Source organism: Oncorhynchus kisutch, linkage group LG3 (assembly GCF_002021735.2).
Source record: "Oncorhynchus kisutch isolate 150728-3 linkage group LG3, Okis_V2, whole genome shotgun sequence".
NCBI lineage: Eukaryota > Metazoa > Chordata > Actinopteri > Salmoniformes > Salmonidae > Oncorhynchus > Oncorhynchus kisutch.
Genome location: NC_034176.2, coordinates 31,889,281 through 31,913,775, shown reverse-complemented (window position 1 = coordinate 31,913,775; position 24,495 = coordinate 31,889,281). Strand labels below are relative to the sequence as shown.

The window sequence follows — 24,495 nt, the reverse complement described above, 5'->3', positions numbered from 1 at the left end:
AAAATGGCAGCTACTCTCAGTACGATGCTATTCTTCACTTCAACCGAGCAGGGCTAATATTACTCTCTTCAAACTTAACTCTAACTTCCTCAAGACGTTACTAAAACACACCTTAAACACTCTTGACATGTTAGCGAGTTATAACATTTAAATTACTATTTTTATCATCAATAAGGTACCTGAAAACAGGGGAGAAATAAATCACGACAGTGATATGGTGTTGTATTCTCAATTCAACGTTTAGTTCAATGAGAAAAAGACCGCGATTTTCCCCAGGAATATGGGTGGAGACCAGAGCAATCGATCTCCGGCTCATAGATTAAGAGCATTTCGTAGATCACAGATTAACACTTTTAGGCACTACAAAATAAAGTAATCAATATAACATTTACACATTACTCACAATTCGTACCCTTTGACAGATTTTAACTTTAACACAATTATATGAATGTTATCAATCTTTATCAACTGATACTGAATGCATCTTTTTAACCTTAGATGTTTTAAGATCCTCACATACTATGAACTTACTAATACTTTTCAATGTATAACAGGCTATGAATATTTCCTTTAACCTGTCACAAATACACCTTGGCACAAAGGAAGCATACTCAAGTGTTTCAATTCATTAAATATTTTAAATATCAGTAAGAATACAATTAAGACATATTATTTCAGTTATAAGTTATTTTGCATGTGAGCAACACATTGAATGTGTTAGGATTTCGTTAGTTTTGCACCTTGTGTAGCATCTGACCAAAGTCCTAAACACCCCCTCAGTCAATTTGCCTGGTTGTACCAGCTTGCTGCACTGGCATTCACAGGCCAGCCCTTGTAACATTATGTAACTCCTGAGGCACACACACGGTGCCTTCTTCATTCAGTCATTTGGGAGAAGATCTTGGGATGCTTCACTTCCTCACAGATGCAAGCTAAGCATTCCAAAATAATGCTACCAATTTGGTAAACAGCACTCGAAACTGAAAAGACAAAAACACAGATTGGCAACAGAGCACCACGGTATATTCCAAATGTATGCATCCTTAAAAGAAAAGCCAATGAGAACTGCTCACCTGTACAGGTACATAGTTGATGTTGATGAACTGGAAGGGGGTCCACACTTTCCAGTTCATCTTCAAGGCAGGCCAATAACTACTATTCACCTTTCTCTGGAGTCTGCCCCCCTCTTACCCTAAAACAGCATTAGAATGGATTCAAATGAATGTACCGGCATGACAATAGCTGTCTGTGCCCAATAATGTTTGTACCATCTTTTGTGTTACTACCATATTGTGCTGCTGCCATGTTGTGTTGATAGAAGACTTCCCAAGGCCGAGAGAATGCCACTGAAAAACACGTAGACAGTTTATTTGTTGTCATGGTGGTGGTCAGAGTTGAAGAAAGTTTTCTTTAAGTGAATTCAAACAATGTAACTATGATAAAAGCAACTGTTGTAAGGAAAGACAAGGGGGGTTCTCAGAGCAGAGGCTGATTGGCTGAAAAGACAGAGAGAAAAGTGGAAAGGTCTTGGCAAAGGACACATTTACCTTGGCATAGTTTGCAAATCAAAGTAGCCCCATATTCTTACGAGTCAACCACAAACAGGGTTGGGGTCATGTAAACTGAAAATATAGATACTTTTGAAAAACTAGATGATTTCTTCTCAGATTACTTTGAAATTCAGAAAGGACATTAGCAAAAAAATACATTATGAAACCTTTATTTTCTCAATAACATTCAATTTAATATAGAAAAAAGGTGCATGTGGGGCCTCCTGAGTGGCGCAGTGGTCTAAGGCACTGCATCGCAGTGTTGCGGCGTCACTACAGCCTGGGATCGAACCCAGGCTGTGTCAATGCCGGATGTGACTATGAGTACCATGGGTGGCGCACAATCGGCCCAGCGTCATCCGGGTTAGGGGAGGGTTTGGCCGAGGGGGCTTTGCTTGGCTCATCGCGCTCTAGCGACTCATTGTGGTGGGCCTGGCGCCTGCAGGCTGACTTCAGTCATCAGTTGAACGGTGTTTCCTCCGCCACATTGGTGCAGCTGGCTTCCGGGTTAAGCAGGCAGGTGTTAAGAAGCACGGCTTGGCGGGTCATGTTTCGGAAGCAAACACTCTACATCAAAACTCAGAAGGACAGACAGGGTCTCCTCAGTCTCGCGCTCCCCTCCGGGTCTGCGTCTTACCAAACGGCATGCATCACAGACACCAGGGATCCTCAACTTCAGTCGATCCACCTCAACACTACCCTTGTTATCACTGCTTTCAGCTGCTCTCTGCACCGGAAAGAAAAGCAGGCCACAGCTCTCGTCAGTCTCAAAGGTTACATCCGTTTCCAAAACACTGCCCCCATCATCTACCGGCTGCATGTCAGGTTTTGTATTTGAAACAGTACCAAACTAAAACCTTAGATATTTTGGTTTGTTTGTTTTTAGTTTTTGTTTCTTGAGGCCTGTCATGCAAACAGCGTCCGCCTGAAAATTGTTGTCCACCCCAGGCCCATTGAAAAGTCTTGGAGACCCCCTGAGGCTCCCTAGTTGAGAATCACTGTTCTAGTGTAAGTATGCATACATTTTCTTTGGTATACCTTCTCAATCTGACATCTTAGTTAAATTGGATCGTCTTACGCCATGACTGTAATGGCTGCTAAGTCATATGGCTAAAAATATAAACACCCAAGCGTTCTCTGCTCTCATTGCTTATGACAGAAATTAGAATGACCAAGAATTCTGCCTCAAGGCACATCTGTAATGTAAAATGACTTTGTATTTTACTAACAGGACATCAGCGGTGAAAGGTGTCCTCACATACTTAGTGAGAGAATAGGCTAAGCTTCATGGGTTGTCACAGGAAACAACAACAAACTCTAAACACCTATACTTCTCAGAAGTCTACACCTGATTGAACTGCTTTTAACACCACTGACCTCAGCTGACATGGCAGACATCAGTTCTGACTCATTAGAATCACATCAGTCAAATGCACAGAGGTCATTGACCCCTGGAAATATCCATAGAGGCAGAAATGAAAGAGGAGAACATAAGTTACTGGAGAATATAGAAGTTACTCTACATCCACTGGTTACTGTTTGTACTAGAGAACATACGGGTGAATAACGTTGGGTACAGTCTGACTAAGATGTGTAGTCTGAATGACATGATTCAACTACTGACAATATAAACATGTGTTGACATCATTTTGGGGAGGATGAGGCAGGGTATAGTATATAGTATTTTATTTGTATTGCTGTTAAAATTACCTCTGCATTCACAAAGGTATATGTCTGACGTATCACAAAATACCTGTAATTCCTCATCATTGTCTCTATCATCTGGGCCTGGGTTTTCCCAATGAGGTTGGGTTTCATTGATAATGACATTAGGTTTCTCTTTCCTTTCTGGTGTTTGACATATCTGTGTTGAAAAATAGGGAATTATATAGAATGATAGGGAATCATCTAGAACCTGGTTCAATGATAGGGAATGATCTAGAACAGGGTTCGGAAAAAGGCGGACTGCGGGCCAAACCGGGCCACTATATATGTTTTTGGCTCCCCAAAGGTTTAGGTCAAAATAAGACTACAATCATCAAGAACTATGCAGAAATCTGTTCACCAAGTACTCCCACGAATAGAAAACTAGATGTGATCGTGTTTCAATGTAATCAAAGTATGAAATTATTTTTATTTGTAAATACAATCAAATTTTTGGCTTAGTTGTGGTCAATTTGTAGTGTACAAATTATAATTATGTTCTGACATCTGGATCATCCCCTCCGACAAAAATCGGCAGGCGGGTGAATCTATATATGAATTGTCGATGCTCCCCGGCTCTCTAGTGATTATTAGAGAGCTGGACACAGGCAAGAAACTGCAGTTTAATTTTTACTCACCGGCGGGCAGGATTGGAACCCCTCGCGGTCCGAATATTTGACGACCCCCCCCCCCCCCCCCTCGAGCTAGAGTGATCTTTGTGAATTTCAGTGTGATATGCATCAATTAAATCAATATTGGGCATACTTTGAATGGGGGCAAGTTGCCATTGGGCAATATCAAAGAAACAATTTATTGCACTCAACTTTCTGCAAACAGCAGCAGACTACACCATTATTTTATAATAGAAACCGAAAGCGGCGCGGCAGAGAGGGAAAAACGAATCTCAATTTGAGGGGTGGGGCAGATCAGATGCTATATACATAGACTGCTCAGATGTACACTGACAGAACTATCACCATCTTTCATCGGATAAGTTTCAATTGTCAGCATACGGATTTACTAACAGTATTTCTTAAAACAAACTTGCAAGACTTCACAACAACAACTTCTCAACAATATCTCCTGAACATGTAAGTCATTTTCCATTATTAAGCTACAACAGGCCTATTTTACAGAAATGTACTGGAGAAAAAAAGCTTAACAGCATATCAAGCAAATGATCTTAGAATGTGTTAGTTATTACAATGGGCTGAATAAATGGTAATGTTAAAGCCTGTAGGTAAATATAAAAGTTGTAATGCATTGTACAGTATAACTGGTCATGAGTGTGTACGACTCCCTTATGTCTTTCAATCATCTCATAATGATTGTCATTATATACCAGCCATTTGAGTCAGCTGAAATGTTGGATAGAGACAAAACATTACATATTGTTAGCCTTATTATAAGGATCATACATGCTTTTAACAAGTTATAAAGCATTACACCTGTAGGCTTTAAGTAAAGTGTTACTAAACTAATTCATTCAAAACATTCAATTGAGCTATGCTAATATAAGGCCAAATAAATAATACATGAAATCCTCTTTCAGATATCTATCATGGAACTCACTATAACGCTTTTGAACGGGAACTCACTTCCCCTGACAGTTCCGCCACACACCACCGTGGGGTCTCTCAAGAGTTTGATTCAACAACACTTTGAAGTGGCCACAACAAAGCAGAGGCTGTTAGGCGTCAATGGGAACAACATCAGTCTCAACGATGATTCAAAAACTTTGAGCGACTATGGCCTGCATTCAGGATCTAAAGTGATGGTGCTGATTACGGAGCCCGCTCCTATCCAGGTGTTCCTGAAAAACGAAAAGGGCCAGACACACACATATGATGTGATGCCTGGTGAGACTGTAACCCAGTTCAAAGCCAAGGTACAAAACAAGGAGGCAGTCCCTGCCAACCAACAGAGGCTGATTCATGAGGGGAGGCAGCTCGAGGATGGCCAGAGGCTGGAGAACTACAACATCAGAAATCAAAGCACCATCTATCTGACGCTCCGTCTAAGGGGAGGCTGAAGAAACCCAGTATCGACCTGAAACCACCTGTCACATGAAGCCCTTAACTTATTATGCATTCCATGTCTATAGAGATAAAGCAATCAATCTTGAACAAAAATGTGAATTGTCCTACATTTGTATTCAATTGTAAACTTTAAATTAAGCGTGGCTGATATAGGCGTATATTAATGAGATTGTTATCAAGTAATAAACATGTATAAAACGAAAACTGTCAACCATCATTGTCATGGCTCCAACTCAAAAGAAAAGACAAAGCAACATAAGGTACTGGTCAGTTTCTTGTCTGTTGTGCTATTGCTCTCTTATTTGACATGATAGAGACAGAGCAGTAACATTTACAGTTGAGTTGACTCAAACTGAGACAAGGCGGTCCACATGAGGAATCTACAGGCCGGCCTTGTCAGCAATATACACAATGTTTCATGGTCTGATGAAAATCCTAAACGTTGCACGTTCAGATGGTTTTAAATGAGTTTGATTCAAGGCAGAAACAGATACTATTATTCATTTCCTACAGCACTTTTGCTTTGCTTCATCTTAAATTGTACAAATATAAATGTGTATCTATGAAGAATAGGTAACATGTATTTACCATTGCTCAAACCAAAATACACCTTGGCACAAAGGAAGCATACTCAAGTGTTTCAATTCATTAAATATTTTAAATATCAGTAAGAATACAATAAGACATATTATTTCAGTTATAAGTTATTTTGCATGTGAGCAACACATTGAATGTGTTAGGATTTCGTTAGTTTTGCACCTTGTGTAGCATTTGACCGAAGTCCTAAACACCCCCCCAGTTAATTTGCCTGGTTGTACCAGCTTGCTGCACTGGCATTCACAGGCTGAAAAGACAGAGAGAAAAGTGGAAAGGTCTTGGCAAAGGACATTTACCTTGACATAGTTTGCAAATCAAAGTAGCCCCATACTCGTAGGAGTCAACCACAAACAGGGTTGGGGTGTAATTGATTACATGTAAACTGAAAATACAGATATTTTTGAAAAACTAGATGATTTCTTCTCAGATTACTTTGAAATTCAGAAAGGACATTAGCAAAAAAATACATTATGAAACGTTTATTTTCTCAATAACATTCAATTTAATATTGAAAAAAGTTGCATGTGGGGCCTCCTGAGTGGCGCAGTGGTCTAAGGCAGTGTTGCGGCGTCACTACAGCCTGGGATCGAACCCAGGCTGTGTCAATGCCGGATGTGACCGTGAGTACCATGGGCGGCGCACAATCGGCCCAGCGTCGTCTGGGTTAGGGGAGGGTTTGGCCGAGGGGGCTTTGCTTGACTCATCGCGCTCTAGCGACTCATTGTGGTGGGCCTGGTGCCTGCAGGCTGACTTCAGTCATCAGTTGAACAGTGTTTCCTCCGACACATTGGTGCAGCTGGCTTCCGGGTTAAGCAGGCGGGTGTTAAGAAGCGCGGCTTAGCGGGTCCTGTTTCGGAAGCAAACACTCTACTTCAAAACTCAGAAGGACAGACAGGGTCTCCTCAGTCTCGTGCTCCCCTCCTGGTCTGCGTCTTACCAAACGGCGTGAAAATTACAGATACTTTTGAAAAACTAGGTGACTACTTCTCGGATTACTTTGAAATTCAGAAAGTACTTAGCAAAAAAATACATTATGAAACCTTTATTTTTTTTATTTTCTCAAAAAAAGATGCATGTTGGTCCTCCAACAGTTCTTATTGTACTAGTTCTTATTTCATCAACACTGTCAAGTACAAGTATATTAAGGTTATAATATTGTAGAGAACAATGTAATTATTAATTATATGTCATTTATAATGACCAAGGTCAGAGAAAACTACGTTTTAACATTCATTTCGTAGCACACTCTTCATTGCCCCGTTTTTCGCTACGTCATTGATAAGCAGTGAGTGAACGCTCAATTTACTAGGCTGGCAGCTAACGTTAACTACATTCATTGTCAAAGCACAATATTTGTTCAACAGTTGTGAAATGACAATTAGAATATCTATACGAACAACAGTTAAATTGTTCACATGTATCACCATTTAATCCATGCTTAATAACATCAACAATGGTCTATCGTTTTGTAAACTAGCTAGCATACCCTGACATTTGCTTACATGCGTTGCTATGGTTACATAGTACCACAAGTTGTCTTGAGCAGCATGTTTCTCAAAATAGACCAAAAAGTAAATGTTCTCCCCAAATAATTTTGATACTTAAATATGAAATTTCATCCCACATCCCAGGCTTGCATTGGTGCTGGCTGTATCCCTACTTCGCAAATTGTGGCGTTGTTGACAAGTTTGCTATTTTAATGTGTTCGGCCTATATTGTTTTTCCGTGATTCACTGCCATTATTAATCAAAGACCCGAAAGGATGAGTATGATAATTCCGCCCCGGTGGCTTAAAGGCTCTTATTGGCCAAGACATAAAGTGTCAGCTGTCTACGGTTTCTATACGTCATTGTTCCTGGCCCGCACAAGTGACCCTGCCGCCATCACTTCACAGTACCTTTTGGCTGGCACACTGCTGTGACACGACACAGGAAGCTGAAATAGTGAATATCCAATGATATACATAATTCTGAATATCCCGTCCCTCATTGGCTATCCGCTGAGAACCAGAACGGGTGGCTCTCCGCAAGCTTGTGGTGCTGAAATCTTGACTTGCTATGATAACGATGTAATGGCAATGAGACATTTCACTGTGGAACCCAATAAACACCACCAAAATGGACGATGATTTGTTCCAGTTAAGACAACTCCCGTGAGTGTATATATACAAAAACGTATTAATTTCTCATTTGATCGTAACTGGGTCATTTTGTTAAACCGACCCTTCGCCCACAGCCTTTCTTTCGTGATTGCTTGAATTGCAGCTGTTGGGTGACAATGATCTCTTGACATAATAATATGTGCAACATTGTATTCCTATTTTGTGCTAGTCAGAGTACTCTACAAGAATACAATGTGGCATGTCGAGGAACTGACGGGCGTTTTGTTTGAAAGCAAAGCATCAATGACCGGTAAACAGTAACCCTGACCCAAATGCTCATATGGATGCTACAACAATGTCGGCTAGTATTTGTATTTATTTTTTACTGGTAGTGACAGTGTGCATATTTCACAGGGGATTCATTCACATCATTGCCTACTGTATATGCAGCTACTGCCTTGCCAACATCATTCGTCATGCCTTTGTTTTGGTCATGCATGAGTTGCACCAGTTTGTTAGAATGGGGTGGTTAACATCTAATATGTTACACAACATGTAGCCTATTTTCATTTTATTACAAATATTTATGCTAGCAATGGCCACACATTTAGCCTAACAATTACTGTAGGCATACTGTAGGTAACAGATGTATGTGTCAGCCTATTACTAATTATTTAGTACCAGCAAATATAACCATGATTTGGAATGGTTTTAGAATATTCATACTACAATTGTATCTATTGTGCATGAAAATCTATTACGTTCATTTATGTTTATTGACAAAAATACACACTTTTCACTGAAGCTGGTCGACCAGAGTTGTCCACACCTGGCTATCACCATCCATTTCCAACTATGTTTCTATTGAGACTCTACTTTTTATGTGTAATAAAAAAAGGCACAACATTCTCTTTACAATTGTTCCTATGCCAGTAAAGCAGTGACTTGGCAGTAGGCCCAGTTACTACCTAAAAATTGTAGAACTGAAATTGTGCAATGTGACAGCTAACTGTCTTTCTCCCCAGTGTGAACCTCAAAATAATATTTCCAAACAGGATCCATAGATCTTATGCTATTATGATGGTTGAGGCAATTAGGCCTCATTGCAACTTTCTTGCAGAAAGTGTAACGCCATCAACACAACGGTTTACAGAATCTGTCCATTGAGCAATGCCCTTCTCCAAGTCTATATGGGATAAATGTGGGATTGTTCTGTACAGAACTGAAAGAAACAGAACCACAGTAAGCAAGGCATGTTGATTTCTAGGCTCCTCACTGGGCGATCAGCTGTATTTCTTCTGCCCTTGGCAAATCTGTGTAGTAATCACTGTGATTAAGACATCACTGGGCTGCCTCCATGTTCCTTTTACAGTGTTCCACCCTCTATCAGCAGTCTGTCATCTTACAAAATGTGGAGTTTATAAGCTTGATGTACAGATAACATACAGGTGTTTAAGGTATTGTCTACATTTTAGAATTTTATTTTTCTTAACATCAAATCTATTTGTGGTCTACACACAATTATTAGGTGGTACACAAGTTTGTCAGTTGTGAACAGCAGTGCATAACTTACCTCTGTTTGCCTGGGAGGAACAGCTCATATCACCTAGGCAACAGCCTCTCATTCTCAGCTGCATTCAGCTGTGTTGGCACAAACTTCTTTACAGTAGGCTGGCAAACTGATCCAAGTTGATCTTCCTGGCTTTCTCTATTTCAGCGTGGTCAAGTTCCGTCGCACGGGTGAGAGCACACGCTCTGAGGATGACTGCTTGGGGAGAGACCAGGAAGTCCAGATCGATGGGAGGCAGGCTTACATGGAGTCTGTGGCACTTCACGATGGCGCACTAGTACCCCGGGAGTTTGCCAACCCAACTGATGGTATGACTGGGTCCCTCCTTAGCCATCACTCTGACTGTCCCATCCAAATTCAAAATAACTTCCATATGCATAAAATTGTCTTCCAAATCAAATCAGATTTATTTATATAGCCTTTCTTACATCAGCTGATATTGCAAAGTGCTGTACAGAAACCCAGCCTAAAACCCCAAACAGCATGCAATGCAGGTGTAGAAGCACGGTGGCTAGGAAGAACTTCCTAGAAAGGCCAAAACCTAGGAAGAAACCTAGAGAGGAACCAGGCTATGAGGGGTGGCCAGTCCTCTTCTGGCTGTGCTGGGTGGAGATTATAACTTCCCCCTCTCTCCTTCCACCTACCCCCTCAGGGGACCACTGGGATCTTATAATGGCCTTTCTCTTTAATGAGATTGACTACAGTTACTCATTGCGTACACATTTATCATAGTAACTTGCAATCCATACTTGCAACTCATCATCTGTATCTTATGTAATTTCCTACTTGAGTTGGTATAAAATGTATTGTTAATTGGTTATACCTCTTATTCTCCTCAGACACTTTCATGGTGGAGGATGCTGTGGAGGCCATTGGTTTTGGGAAGTTCCAGTGGAAACTCTCCATCCTCACTGGTCTGTCCTGGGTGAGCAGCCATGCTTAAGATAGTCTGTGTAAGGGTTTTCCTGTGGTGAAGGAGAAGCGTACCAAAATGCAGCGTGGTGGTTATTCATGTTCTTTAATAAAGGAACTAGACATGAAATAACTAACAAAACAATAAATGTGCGAAAACCTAAACAGTCCTATCTGGTGCAAACACAGAGACAGGAACAATCACCCCCAAACACACAGTGAAACCCAGGCTACCTAAGTATGATTCTCAATCAGAGACAACTAATGACACCTGCCTCTGATTGAGAACCATACTAGGCCAAAACATAGAAATACCCAAAACCTAGAAAAACAAACCTAGACTGCCCACCCAACTCACGCCCTGACCATACTAAATAAATACAAAACAAAGGAAATAAAGGTCAGAACGTGACAGTACCCCCTCCCCCAAAGGTGCGGACTCCGGCCGCAAAACCTTGACCTATAGGGGAGGGTCTGGGTGGGCGTCTGTCCGCAGTGGCGGCTCTGGCGCGGGACGCAGACCCCACTTCACCATTGTCTTAGTCCGCCTCATTGTCCGCCTCCGTGGCTCTCTAACCATGGCAACCCCTCTCAATGACCCCACTGGACAGAGGGGCAGCTCGGGACAGAGGTGCAGCTGCTCGGGACAGAGGGGCTCTGGCGCCTCTGGGCTGAGGGGCTCTGGCGCCTCTGGGCTGAGGGGCTCTGGCGCCTCTGGGCTGAGGGGCTCTGGCGCCTCTGGGCTGAGGGGCTCTGGCGCCTCTGGGCTGAGGGGCTCTGGCGCCTCTGGGCTGAGGGGCTCTGGCGCCTCTGGGCTGAGGGGCTCTGGCGCCTCTGGGCTGAGGGGCTCTGGCGCCTCTGGGCTGAGGGGCTCTGGCGCCTCTGGGCTGAGGGCTCTTGCGCCTCTGGACTGAGGGGCGGGAGCTCTGGTAGCGTCGAACAGGCGGGAGACTCCGGCTGCGCTGGAGAGGAGGAAGGCTCTAGCGGCGCCGGAGAGGTGGGAGACTCCGGCAGCGCTGGAGAGGAGGAAGGCCCCGGCAGCGCTGGACAGGCGGGACGCACTGTAGGCCTGATGCGTGGTGCTGGCACTGGTGGTACTGGGCCGAGGACACGCACAGGAAGCCTGGTGCGGGGAGCTGCCACCGGAGGGCTGATGTGTGGAGGTGGCACTGGATGGACCGGACCGTGAAGGCGTACTGGAGATCTTGAGAGCAGGGCTTGCACCAACCGCCCTGGCTGGATCTTCACCCTAGCCCGGCAGATGTGGGAAGCTGGGATGTAGAGCACCGGGCTAAGCATGCGTACTGGGGACACCATGCGAACCACCGCATAACACGGTGCCTGACCAGCACCACGCCCGCCACGGTTAGCACTGCTAGGAGCACTGTAGTGCTGAGATGGCACAGGACGTGCAAGGCTAGGGAGATGCACAGGAGGCCTGGTGCGTGAGGCTGGCAGGCCTTCACTCCCCCTGTGCCCCCCCCAATACATTTTTGGGGCTGACTCGCGGGCTTCCGTCCACGCCGCGGTGCTTGCTTCGCCAACCTCATTCTCCTGTAACCTTCCGCGCACTGCTCCATCGAATCCCAGGCGGGCTCCGGCACTCTCCCTGGGTCGACCGCCCACCTGTCTATTTCCTCCCAAGTAGTATAGTCCATATTCTTGCCGTCCAAACCGTCCTCCCATGTCCATTCCTCTTTTCGCTGCTGTTGCCCGTTACCACGCCGCTTGGTCCTGTTGTGGTGGGTGATTCTGTAAGGGTTTTCCTGTGGTGAAGGAGAAGCGGACCAAAATGCAGCGTGGTGGTTATTCATGTTCTTTAATAAAGGAACTAGACATGAAATAACTAACAAAACAATAAATGTGCGAAAACCTAAACAATCCTATCTGGTGCAAACACAGAGACAGGAACAATCACCCCCAAACACACAGTGAAACCCAGGCTACCTAAGTATGATTCTCAATCAGAGACAACTAATGACACCTGCCTCTGATTGAGAACCATACTAGGCCGAAACATAGAAATACCCAAAACCTAGAAAAACAAACCTAGACTGCCCACCCAACTCATGCCCTGACCATACTAAATAAATACAAAACAAAGGAAATAAAGGTCAGAACGTGACAGTCTGAGAGTAAAACATAACAGTTTCATAACATGTTGTGTATGTGCTGTATTTCAAACCTGTACACGTGAGTATAATGTATATGAGCGCAATTCACTGTGTCTTCATTGTTTCCTGTCCCACCGGTCCTTATGGCCATTGTTTGTTCAGATGGCTGATGCTATGGAGATGATGATTCTAAGCATCCTGGCACCACAGCTTCACTGTGAATGGAGGCTTCCAAGCCTGTGGGTGGCGCTACTCACCTCGGTAATGCCGGTCTCATTCTTACATTGATTACCAGTAACACTAAATGATGACTGGATTGGTGGGCTAACGGTAGTTAAAATCAAATGAAATGTTTTCGTCACATACACAGTTTACAACAGGTATAAAAGGTGCAGTGCTATGCTTATGTTCTAGCTCCCTCAACAATGCAGTACATTAATCAATAATAACAATGAGTTGTTGAGAAGGTGGTGCTGATTGTATGGACTAGTAGTGGTAGTGATGAGTGTAATAGCAGTAGCTGTTGATGTTAATGCAGTCTTACACTGTCACATGTCATTACTGACAAGGCCTCTACATATGTGATATCCATTTCCTCTGTTTTTTTAACTCCAGGCGGTGTTCATTGGAATGATGATCAGCTCTTCCATTTGGGGGAACATATCCGATAAGTATGGCAGAAAAACAGTGAGTTCAATGGCTGGGTTTATTGTGGTGGAGGTCTATATCGAGTTCTAATTGGCATTTCAATTGGCATTTCACAGCAGTGTAACTTAGTCCCCAAAAAACGTTTGATTTCACCTCAATTTTGACATTCTGTCTTAAAAAAGCACATGTTCAACTTGATAAAAAAGAGGTAAAAAAACCAAACTATAATAATTTAAGTTTTAATGTCACATGCACAAGTAGAGTGAAATGCTTTTTTTGCCAGCTCTAACCCAAACAATGCAGTTTTCAATAACAATGTAATGTAAAAATAACAAGGTACAACAAAAACACACAAGTTATAGAAATAAGAAGAACACAATAAAGTAAGTAAACATACTATATACAGGGTCAGTTCCAGCACCATATTTACAATGTGCAGGGATATTGGATCGATAGAGGTATATATGTATAGGGGTAGGGTGACTTGGCATCAGGATATATCATAAACAGAGTAGCAGCAGCATATGATGATTGTATGTGAGTGGGTGTGTGTAGACTCAGTATAATATGTGCATATTATTTTTGCAAAGAGGCAAAAATATGAATAAAATACAAAGGTCAACTAAGATAGCAGTCTTAAGCTATGGGGATAGCAGTGCCTTTTAAGTTCCAAATAAAGTCACATGGTTGACCATAACAGGGTTGATGAGAGGAGAGGAGGAGCTTGAGTCGTATGAGGGGTTCATGGCTGTTTAAATTCATTTTTGATCATCCTGCGGAGGGCAGAGAGGGAGGTGAGTGTCTGCTTCAGCTCCAGCGGGGGTATCAGACGGCTGCTGAGTATGTGCTTACCTTCTGGACAGTAGCAGCTTCCAGTGGATGGAATGAGCCGGCGCTCAGCACGCTATTTAGAAGAGGTCTGCGCGAGGAGGTCCAAACGGAACTGGCCTGCTGAGATAACAACCTCACCCTGGACACAGCCATTGCGATGGCCATCCGTCTGGATAACCTCCTCCGGGAGCGTTGGCATCTACATCACTTCAAATCAAATCAAATCAAATTTATTTATATAGCCCTTCTTAGATCAGCTGATATCTCAAAGTGCTGTACAGAAACCCAGCCTAAAACCCCAAACAGCAAGCAATGCAGGTGTAGAAGCACGGTGGCTAGGAAAAACTCCCTAGAGAGGCCAGAACCTAGGAAGAACCTAGAGAGGAACCAGGCTATGAGGGGTGGTCAGTCCTCTTCTGGCTGTGCCGGGTGGAGATTATAACAGAACATGTCCAATATGTTCAAATGTTCATAAATGACCAGCATGGTCAAATAATAATAATCACAGTAGTTGTCGAGGGTGCAACAGGTCAGCACCTCAGGAGTAATTATCATTTGGCTTTTCATAGGCGATCATTGAGAGTATCTCTACCGCTCCTGCTGTCTCTAGAGAGTTGAAAACAGCAGGTCTGGGACAGGTAGCACGTCCGGTGAACGGTCAGGGTTCCATAGCCACAGGCAGAACAGTTGAAACTGGAGCAGCAACATGGCCAGTTTGACTGGGGACAGCAAGGAGTCATCAGGCCAGGTAGTCCTGAAGCATGGTCCTAGGGCTCAAGTCCTCAGAGAGAGAGAAAGAAAGAATTAGAGCGAGCATACTTAAATTCACACAGGACACCGGATAAGACAAGAGAAATACTCCAGATATTACAGACTGACCCTAGCCCCCCGACACATAAACTACTGCAGCATAAATACTGGAGGCTGAGACGATACCCCAGGACAGGGCCAAACAGGCAGGATATAACCCCACCCACTTTACCAAAGCACAGCCCCCACACCACTAGAGGGATATCTTCAACCACCAACTTACCATCCTGAGACAAGGCCGAGTATAGCCCACAAAGATCTCCTCCACGGCACAACACAAGGGTGGGCGCCAACCCATACAGGAAGACCACGTCAGTGTCTCAACCCACTCAAGTGACGCACCCCTCCTAGGGATGGCATGGAAGAGCACCAGTAAGCCAGTGACACAGCCCCTGTAATAGGGTTAGAGGTAGAGAATCCCAGTTCTCTCCCTCTTTCGGCGAGTGTTCGGGATCAGAGCCTGAACCCATGGAGGTAGGGATAACACGCCTTCCCGCGGCGGAACAACGGGCTGGGGTTCTGTACTGTGGCCAGGGAGGGCACAAGCGCCAGCGGTGTCCGTTACTTCAGAATCTGGGATCCACGAGAGCAGAGGGACTGTTACGTGACATTACATCCCCTGGAACAGGAGTGAGTATTCCATCTACTGCTCTTCCTGTTAGACTCTTTTTAGTACCATTACTCTGGCTGACTGTCCCTCATGTCCTGTGTCTACAGCTTTAGGCGCTGTGGGGAACTTTATGGATCAGACCCTTGCCTGCTCTCTCAATATTACTACCTACCTGCTCTCCTCTCCTTTTCCGGTTCAAGGTCTTGACTGTCGGCCTCTAGGATCCGGAACCATCACACACATCACCCAACCACTCACCCTCACCGTGAAGCCCAATCACCAGGAAAACATCCCCTTCTTCATCACCAGTACACCCGTTCACACCCGTTCCTCGGCCTACTTTGGCTTCAGCGCCATAACACTACCATCTCATGGTTGAGGATAAGAATCACCGACTGGTCACCTGAATGCCGGAAGACCTGCTTTCCTGTCCCCTTTGGTTCCATGTTGATTGAGAGTCTGGTTGCCCTCCAGCCCAACATCCCGGAGGAATATCAGGATCTAAGGGAAGTATTCTCCAAGACTAATGCTACCTGTCTCCCTCCTCATCGCCCCTGAGACTGTGCCATTCACCTGTTTTCCAGGGCTACACCTCCGCGCAGACACATTTACCCTCTGTCAGTGGCTGAGACCCAGGCCATGGAGAACTACATTCAAGATGCACTCCAACAGGGTTTCATCCGCAGGTCAACGTCCCCTGCGTCGGCTGGTTTTTTCTTTGTGGCCAAGGAGGGAGGATTACGCCCTTGTTTAGATTATTATGGACTCAATGGCATCACCACAACGTATCTGTACCCTCTCCCGCTGGTGCCATCAGTCATCGAGCAGCTCTGCGGGGCCAGGTTCTTCACCAAACTCATTCGCATCTGGGAGGGGGATGAGCAGAAGACTGCCTTCCACACAATATCTGGTCACTAAGGGTACTTGGTTATGCCCTTTGGCTTAGCCACTGCTCCGTAAGTGTTCCAGGCATTCGTCAATGAGGTGTTCAGGGACATGCTCAGACATCAGGTGGTTGTGTACATCGATGACATCCTGATCTTCTCGACCAACCTGGAGGATCACATCACTCACGTTTGAGCAGTCCTGGAATGCGTCTTGGCTAACCACCTGTTCGCCAAGGCGGAGAAGTGCCAATTCCACCAGAGGGCTGTCTCCTTCTTGGGCTACCAAATCATCCTGCAGGGAGTGAGAATGGAGGACAAGAAGGTAGATGCGGTAAGGCCATGGCCAGTCCCAACCACCATCAAGGGGTTACAACGGTTTTTGAGGTTTGACAACTTTTACCGCCGCTTCATCAGGAACTTCAGCGCCGTCGCTGCCCCTCTCACCTCCCTCCTCAAGCGTGGGCCTAGTAGGTTGGTTTGGTCTCCAGCAGCTGACAAGGCCTTTCATCTCCTCAAGGGGTGTTTCACCCCCGCCCCCTTGCTAAAACACCCAGATCCTACGCTACCTTTTGTGGTTGAGATAGACGCATCAGAGGTGCCATAATTTGCAAATAAATTCATTACAAATCCTACAATGTGATTTTCTGGATTTTTTTCCCTCATTTTGTCTGTCATAGTTGAAGTGTACCTATGATGAAAATTACAGGCCTCTCTCATCTTTTTAAGTGGGAGAACTTGCACAATTGGTGGCTGACTAAATACTTTTTTTGCCCCATTGTATGTGCTTTGACAGGCTTTCATGAGACATCAGTTTTATATCAATGTCTTGGGCAGAGATGGGGAATAGGGATATCCATGACAGTGTGATATGTGGTAGAGATAGTTAGGGTATTTTGCTGTCTGTGTCAGAGCTCACAGTTGTGGGTGGGTGTGTGTGTACACAGGGTCTGAAGATGAGTGTGGCGTGGACCATGTTCTACGGTGTACTGAGCGCCTTTGCCCCCGTCTATGGCTGGATCCTCTTCCTCCGTGCCCTGGTGGGATTCGGCATCGGAGGAGCCCCACAGTCGTACGTATCACTTACTGTTGGCATTATAGCAATAGCTACAGTATACTGTAGTAAGACACAGTAAAGGATTGGGTTATGTTATCTACCCAGTTATAAGTGGGCTACAGATTGACTCTATATTAATGACACACAATAATAGTTCATAGAAGTAGCATAATAGTCACATGTCCTTCTCCCTTCAGGGTGACACTGTATGCAGAGTTTCTCCCCATGAGGTCCAGAGCCACCTGCATCTTGCTAATCGAGGTATGACTTATCCTTTTCTATCACTTAGTAAGAGTTACACTCTAGTCTGTGGCCTGTCCAACTCAACTCCTCTCTCCTGTGCTTCTATCTCTCTGTCCAACTGTGCAGTTGTCCTGTGAGGCCCACTTTTAACTCTGTCAAGTTTGTCATTGATTTGAGACATTAGCAGGTCTGTGAGGTACAAATTGATCCACTTGTTTGTGAGTGATCCTCTTGATGCCACCTTGTTGGCCTTTCAGGAGCAGGATAGATCTCCACTGACCTGGATCAATGAAGATGCTTCAATGTGCCAGGGAACTCATCATGCCAACCATTTGCTGTTCCTATTGCTGTGCCCCTGCAGATATTCTGGGCGCTGGGCACTGTGTTTGAGGTGCTGCTGGCCATCCTGGTGATGCCCACTCTGGGCTGGCGCTGGCTGCTCGGCCTCTCCACCATTCCGCTCTTCATCTTCGCTATCCTCTCTTTTGTGAGTATGCAGTAGTGTAAAGTATTTATGTAAAAATACTTTAAAGTACTATTTAAGTAGTTTTTGGGGTATCTGTACTTAACTCTACTATTTTTGACAACTTTTACTTCACTACATTCTTAAAGAAAATAATCTACTATTTACTCCATACATTTTCCCTAACACCCAAAAGTACTCGTTATATTTTGAATGCTTAGCAGGACTGTAAAATGGTCCAATTCACGCACTTATCAAGAGAACATCACTGGTCATCCCTACTGCCTTTGATCTGGCGGATTCACACATGCTTTGTTTGTAAATTATGGCAGAGTGTTGGAGTGTTCCCCCTGGCTTTCTGTAAATTAAAAAAACTATAATATGGCGCCATCTGGTTTGCTTAATATAAGGGATTTGAAAATTATTTATACTTTTAGTTTTGATACTTAAGTATATTTTTGCAATTACATTTACTTTTGATACTTTAAAACCAAATACTTTTACTCAAGTAGTATTTTACTGGGTGACTTTCACTTTTATGTGAGTCATTTTCTACTAAGGTATCTTTATGAAATTGGGTACTTTTTCCACCACTGGTATGACAGTAACAGCTACTACCAATTCACTTGAATTAATTTATTTTACACTATTAAACGACTGACCCTTTGGTTTTGGAAACAGTGGCTGCCAGAGAGTGCACGCTATGACGTGTTGACAGGGAACCAGGAGAAAGCTCTGACTACCCTGAAGCGCATCGCCAAGGAGAACGGAGTCCCCATGCCCCTGGGAAAACTAATTGCTGCCAGACAGGTACAGCCCAGCACATTAAGATATATTGTATGGAATACGTACAGGGCATACTAAAGTAGTTTGGCTTGTTTCAGTTGTTTATCTGTCATATTGTGTTTCTGTTTGTCAATTAGGAGGACCGTGGGAAGTTCCAGGATCTTTTCTCACCGCATTTTCGCTGGACCACAATTCTGCTGTGGTTTATTTGGTAAATACATTACTTTACATTTCCTAATTTCTAGATACAGGTAATTAAAAGTTAGTAGATCACATCTGATGACTAATTTAAACTCTTACATACTTTGATTGAACATCTTCATACATTTTTTTAATGTAACCTTTATTTAACATAAGAGTTGCATCTTTAATTATCCCAGTTTTCCTCATGGGAATCCTTAGATTGACTGTTTTATCTCTTAAGGTTCTCTAATGCATTCGCCTACTATGGCCTGGTCCTGCTCACCACTGAGCTCTTCCAGGAGGGGGGCGCCTGTGGGGGTGAGTTACTGCTCCTTCTCCTCTGACATCATCAGTAACACTCACACAAACACTCTTAAGGATAGTATTAACCTGCTGAGCCCAAACCATCTTATTCAACTAAAAATTGATATTTTTGTAACGCTTTAACCAAGAGTAACTCCAATTGACCGCAGGTTACATTAACCTTTAAGTCTCAAGGTCATTTCAGGACCTTGTGATTCTGGAGGGTTTCAGTGAGCACTGCTAAGTGTGCATCACTTGTTTCTTGTGTTATGTCTCGCTCTAGAGTCAAAAGGTAGTAAGAGGGAGCCCAGGTGTAGCCTGGAGTGTAAATACCTGACCTCAGACGACTACAAGGATCTGCTGTGGACCACCCTGTCTGAATTCCCAGGTATACTAATAGTCATAATACTGTTAAACACAATTGCATGGGGAGAAGGGTACTGTGAAATAAAGTAGGTTGTAAATTGTTCTTATTGATTAAAAAGACCAGTAGAATATCTGAATAGATTGGTTGATGTATAATGTTGGGCAGGCTTGCTGGTGACTCTGTGGGCCATCGATCGGCTGGGAAGGAGAAAGACCATGGCACTGTGCTTCTTCGTCTTCTCTCTCTGCCTTGTGCCACTCTACGCTTGTGTAGGGAGGTAAGACCATCCGATACAAAATTACAAAGTTGTTACTTTTAGGATTCGCAATGCACTACTCTATGACAAACATAACACTGTGGTTGGATCCGCAACTGACAACACAATAACAGTGTTGTTGTTGTTGTTATTAACATTGTTGTTGTTGTCTGTGCTTCAGGACCTGGCTGACAGTATTGATATTCATCGCCAGGGCCTTCATCGCAGGAGGTTTCCAGGCTGCTTATGTCTACACCCCTGAGGTGAGGTCATAGGCCATACAACCCCATGTACCCTGTGGCTACATTATCGACTCAATAGAATGCCAGCTCTTACTTTAAAAACAAAGATTATACTAAATCGCAGACGTCAGGTTTCTGTTCAGTTTAATTTCTTTGATAGATTTGTGACTAAATGAAGGGATAGTTATTTGGTTCGTACTCTTCTTCTCCATTGGTTTCTAATAAGTATTACAGTGTCAATATGGTACAAAGTAAATTATACTGTAAATAAAAATAATGCGTAAAACTTGACATTCCCTTTTGCGTAAACAGCATGAAGTGTCTGTTCTGAATGTTAATAAATGATGTATTCCCATGGTGTTCTCCTGACTCCTCAGGTATATCCAACAGCAACCAGAGCGTTAGGTCTGGGCACTAGTAGTGGAATGGCTAGAGTGGGAGCCCTCATCACACCCTTCGTTGCACAGGTAAAATTGAAAAAAAGGTTACCTCAACCAATATATAAAGAATATTTGTACATAATGTGTACTGAAAGACATTCACGCCATCACATAGAGAGTTATCCTACCTAGGCTGGTGATACGGTTTTCATTCCTCCCCCTGTTCTGCAGGTGATGTTGGAGTCTTCTGTGTACCTGACTCTGTCAGTGTACAGCATCTGCTGCCTGCTGGCTGCCATCGCCTCCTGTGCTCTGCCCATTGAGACCACTGGCCGGGGCCTCCAGGAGTCCAGCCACCGTGAGTGGGGCCAGGAAATGATGGGCCGGGCCCCTGCCAACAGCTCTGGGGGCATCCCACACTCCGACTCTGGGTCCCAGGAGGACGGAGCACATGCAAGAGGGTGGTGAAGGAGGGACGCTGGAGTGGAAGAAAGAGGCAATGAAGGAGAAGGAAGCTAGGCAAGCAGCCCTTGTCCATTCTCAGCTCAAATGTGTCATTACTGGTTTGTATATAGGCACCACAGTGACTTGAGAGAGAGCCTGCCACCAAAATGTTATTCAAAAACATTTCTCTCTCATTTGAATCTTCTGTCAATCTGTCAACCACTACCACTGTCATGATTTTTGCCAATGTAGGATAACCACACTCTGAGTGAGACAGAGCTCAATCGATTATCCTGAGTATACACTGGGTGGTAGCAGGGAGAGAAACTGTTCAGGGTGGGTTTGTCATTCTATATCTCAGTATTTGAATTTCATATTATGAGGGAGAAGAACAGCGAGATTTATAGTAACAGTGAGAGTGATAGTGAAAGAGAGTGATAGAGGAGATTGCTTTGTTGCATTGTTTCTATTAACCTGTTTCTTTTAAGAGAGCCTTAAAACAATGGTTCTACTCAGGTCCTACCACTCAGTTTTGGATAAGGGACACATTGAGGGCTTTTGACAGAGATGTGACGTCAAGGGCCCCAAAAAATCCATTATATTTTGCAAAGCTATAATGAAAACAATGACATGTAATGAATTGCTATCTAATGATACAATAATTACCCATTCAACATAATCAAATCTGTGCATCTGGGGTTGTTTGCAGATTCGCATCACCACGTTAACCATCCGACATGATGCACTTCATAGAGGTGTGAAGTCACAAATCTCAGTTACGCTTCAGTTTAGACACTTATATACTGAATAAAAATATAAACGCAACATGTAAAGTGTTGGTTTCATGAGCTGAAATAAAATATCCCAGAAATGTTCCAAATGCACAAAAAGCTCATTTCTCTCAAATTTTGTCCACAAATTTGTTTACATCCCTGTTGACATCTGGCTTCTTCACCTGCGGGATCGTCTGAGACCAGCCACTCGGACAGCTGATGAAACTGTGGGTTTGCACAACCAAATAATTTATGCACAAACTGTCAGAAACCGTCTCGATGAATCTCATATGCGTGCTCATCGTCTTGACCTGAGTGCAGTTTGGCATCGTAACTGACTTCAGTGGGCACATGTTCACCTTCAATGGCCACTGGCACGCTGGTGAAGTCTACTCTTCACGGATGAATCCCGGGTTCAACTGTACCGGGCAGATGGCACCGTGTGTGCGAGCGGTTTGCTGATGTCAACATTGTGAACAGAGTGCCCCATGATGGCGGTGGGGTTATAGTATGGGCACTCATATGCTACGAACAACCAACACAATTGAATTTTATCAATGGCAATTTGAATGCAAAGAGATAGCGTGACGAGATCCTGAGGCCCATTATCGTGCCATTCATCCGCCGCCATAACCTCATGTTTCAGCATGATAACGCACATCCCCATGTCGCAAGGATCTGATCACACCAAATACTGACTGTTTTTCTGATCAATGCCCCAACCTTTTTTAAGGTATCTGTGACCAACAAATACATATCTGTATCCCCAGTCATGTGAAATCCTTAGATTAGGGCCTAATGCATTTATTTAAATTAACTGATTTCCATATATTAACTGTAACTCAGTAAAATCTTTGACATTTTCAGTGTAAATGAGGCAATCAAAATAATTACGTAAAGTCTCTGTGCAGCTGGCATAAGCATTCATTACCACTCATATTCTAGACCTGTCTTGAGAAGGTCGTAATGTTATTTATCACGATGACTATATTTTTTGTAAATAAGGAAAATTGCATATGAGTACTGATGAACGTTCATGCCAGGGTTCATGCCAGGTGTTATAATGCTCATATATGCATTTTGAGGGTTTTATGTATATGCCATGAAACTGAAGTGCAACTGAAATATTTGAACTGTACTATACTTGATACTGTCACCTCTTAACGTAGTCACCCAAAGTTGTCAGTCTCGTACAGTAGTAATTACACTACATGGGTGAAATCATTCAAAGCAAACATAATCACATGGTTTTTCAGGGTACACCCCATGACAGCTTTTACTTACTGGGCAAAAGTCATCTCTGTATATACTGTACCAAAACCTGGGTTGGTTGATGTTGTTTTTGTTTGTTGGTGCGGGGATGGTCTTTGTCCCCTTGTAAAAATAACATGTGAAACAAGGTGTTGTTAAAAATGTTAAAGAACCTTGGTCTCCTACATGCCTGCCTTTGCGATTTAGTGCTGCATTAAGTGTCTGTGCACAGATTCTTATCACTGGATGTAAATGTGTATGATACAATAATAAATTATGTTTCAATGGAGAAAGAATGTTGAATTGTGGTGGTATTTATTTATTGATTCATTTTCAAACCTCATAACTTGTAGAACTTACGATAGTGTAATGTTTTATGCTAATAAGATCACTAATAATAACATTTTCATTTGATATTGCAGTCCTATTCTTATGTCACATTTGTGAGATTTGCTTATTACATTTTTGGACAACATTTTATTGGTTTTCAAAATATATATACAGTACCGGTCAAAAGTTTGGACACACCTACTCATTCAAGGGTTTTTCTTCATGTTTACTATTTTCTACATTGTAGAATAATAGTGAAGACATCAAAACAATGAAATAACACATATGGAATCATGTCGTAAACAAAAAAGTGTTAAACAAATCTAAATATATTTTATATTTGAGATTCTTCAAAGTAGACACCCTTTGCCTTGATGACAGCTTTGCGCACTCTTGACATTCTCTCAACCAGCTTCATGAAGTAGTCATCTGGAATGTATTTCAATTAACAGGTGTACCTTTTTACAAGTTAATTTGTAGAATTTCTTTCCTTCTTAATGGATTTGAGCCAATCATTTGTTTTGTGACAAGGTAGGGGTGGTATACAGAAGATTGCCCTATTTGGTAAAAGACCAAGTCCATGTTATGGCAAAAACAGCTCAAATAAGCAAAGAGAAACAACAGTCCATCATTACTTTAAAACATGAAGGTCAGTCAATCCATAAAATGTCAAGAACTTTTAAATTTCTTTAGGTGCAGTTGCAAAAACCATCAAGCGCTATCATGAAACTGGCTCTCATGAGGACCGCCACAGGAAAGGAAGACCCAGAGTTACCTCTGCTGCAGAAGATAAGTTCATGAGAGTTACCAGCCTCAGAAATTGCAGCCCAAATAAATGCTTCAGAGTTCAAGTAACATACACATCTCAACATCAACTGTTCAGAGGAGACAACGTGAATCAGGCCTTCATGATCAAATTGCTGCAAAGAAACCAATACTAATCAAATGGCCACCGGACTATTACATTGACCCCCCGCCCTTCCCTCCATTTGTTTTATACACTGCTGCTACTCGCTGTTTATTATCTATGCATAGTCACTTCACCCC

The 24,495-nt window shown here is 43.3% G+C and overlaps 2 protein-coding genes and 1 long non-coding RNA gene across 3 annotated transcripts; 2 read left to right on the top strand and 1 right to left on the bottom strand.

Moving 5' to 3' along the window:
* Nucleotides 1-522: 522 nt before the first annotated feature.
* Nucleotides 523-1,615, bottom strand: LOC109872135 (uncharacterized). Its single transcript, XR_002252407.2, has 3 exons — nucleotides 1,287-1,615; nucleotides 1,074-1,192; nucleotides 523-980 (listed from the first exon to the last, which is right to left on the bottom strand). It is a non-coding gene; the product is annotated as an uncharacterized LOC109872135 (long non-coding RNA).
* Nucleotides 1,616-4,200: 2,585 nt separating this feature from the next.
* On the top strand, nucleotides 4,201-5,698 carry LOC109873769 (polyubiquitin-like). The gene is made up of 2 exons (XM_031804327.1): nucleotides 4,201-4,345; nucleotides 4,807-5,698. The coding sequence occupies exon 2, from the start codon at nucleotides 4,816-4,818 to the stop codon at nucleotides 5,284-5,286; it is 471 nt and encodes a 156-aa protein (XP_031660187.1). The 5' UTR covers nucleotides 4,201-4,345; nucleotides 4,807-4,815; the 3' UTR covers nucleotides 5,287-5,698.
* A 2,079-nt stretch (nucleotides 5,699-7,777) lies between these two features.
* LOC109873762 (synaptic vesicle 2-related protein-like) lies at nucleotides 7,778-23,131 on the top strand. Its single transcript, XM_031804320.1, has 16 exons — nucleotides 7,778-8,042; nucleotides 9,709-9,869; nucleotides 10,401-10,486; nucleotides 12,750-12,848; nucleotides 13,203-13,274; nucleotides 17,318-17,442; nucleotides 17,625-17,688; nucleotides 18,032-18,157; nucleotides 18,815-18,943; nucleotides 19,057-19,130; nucleotides 19,344-19,420; nucleotides 19,689-19,793; nucleotides 19,938-20,049; nucleotides 20,210-20,291; nucleotides 20,648-20,737; nucleotides 20,882-23,131. The coding sequence occupies exons 1-16, from the start codon at nucleotides 8,008-8,010 to the stop codon at nucleotides 21,116-21,118; spliced, it is 1,674 nt and encodes a 557-aa protein (XP_031660180.1). The 5' UTR covers nucleotides 7,778-8,007; the 3' UTR covers nucleotides 21,119-23,131.
* Nucleotides 23,132-24,495: the final 1,364 nt, after the last annotated feature.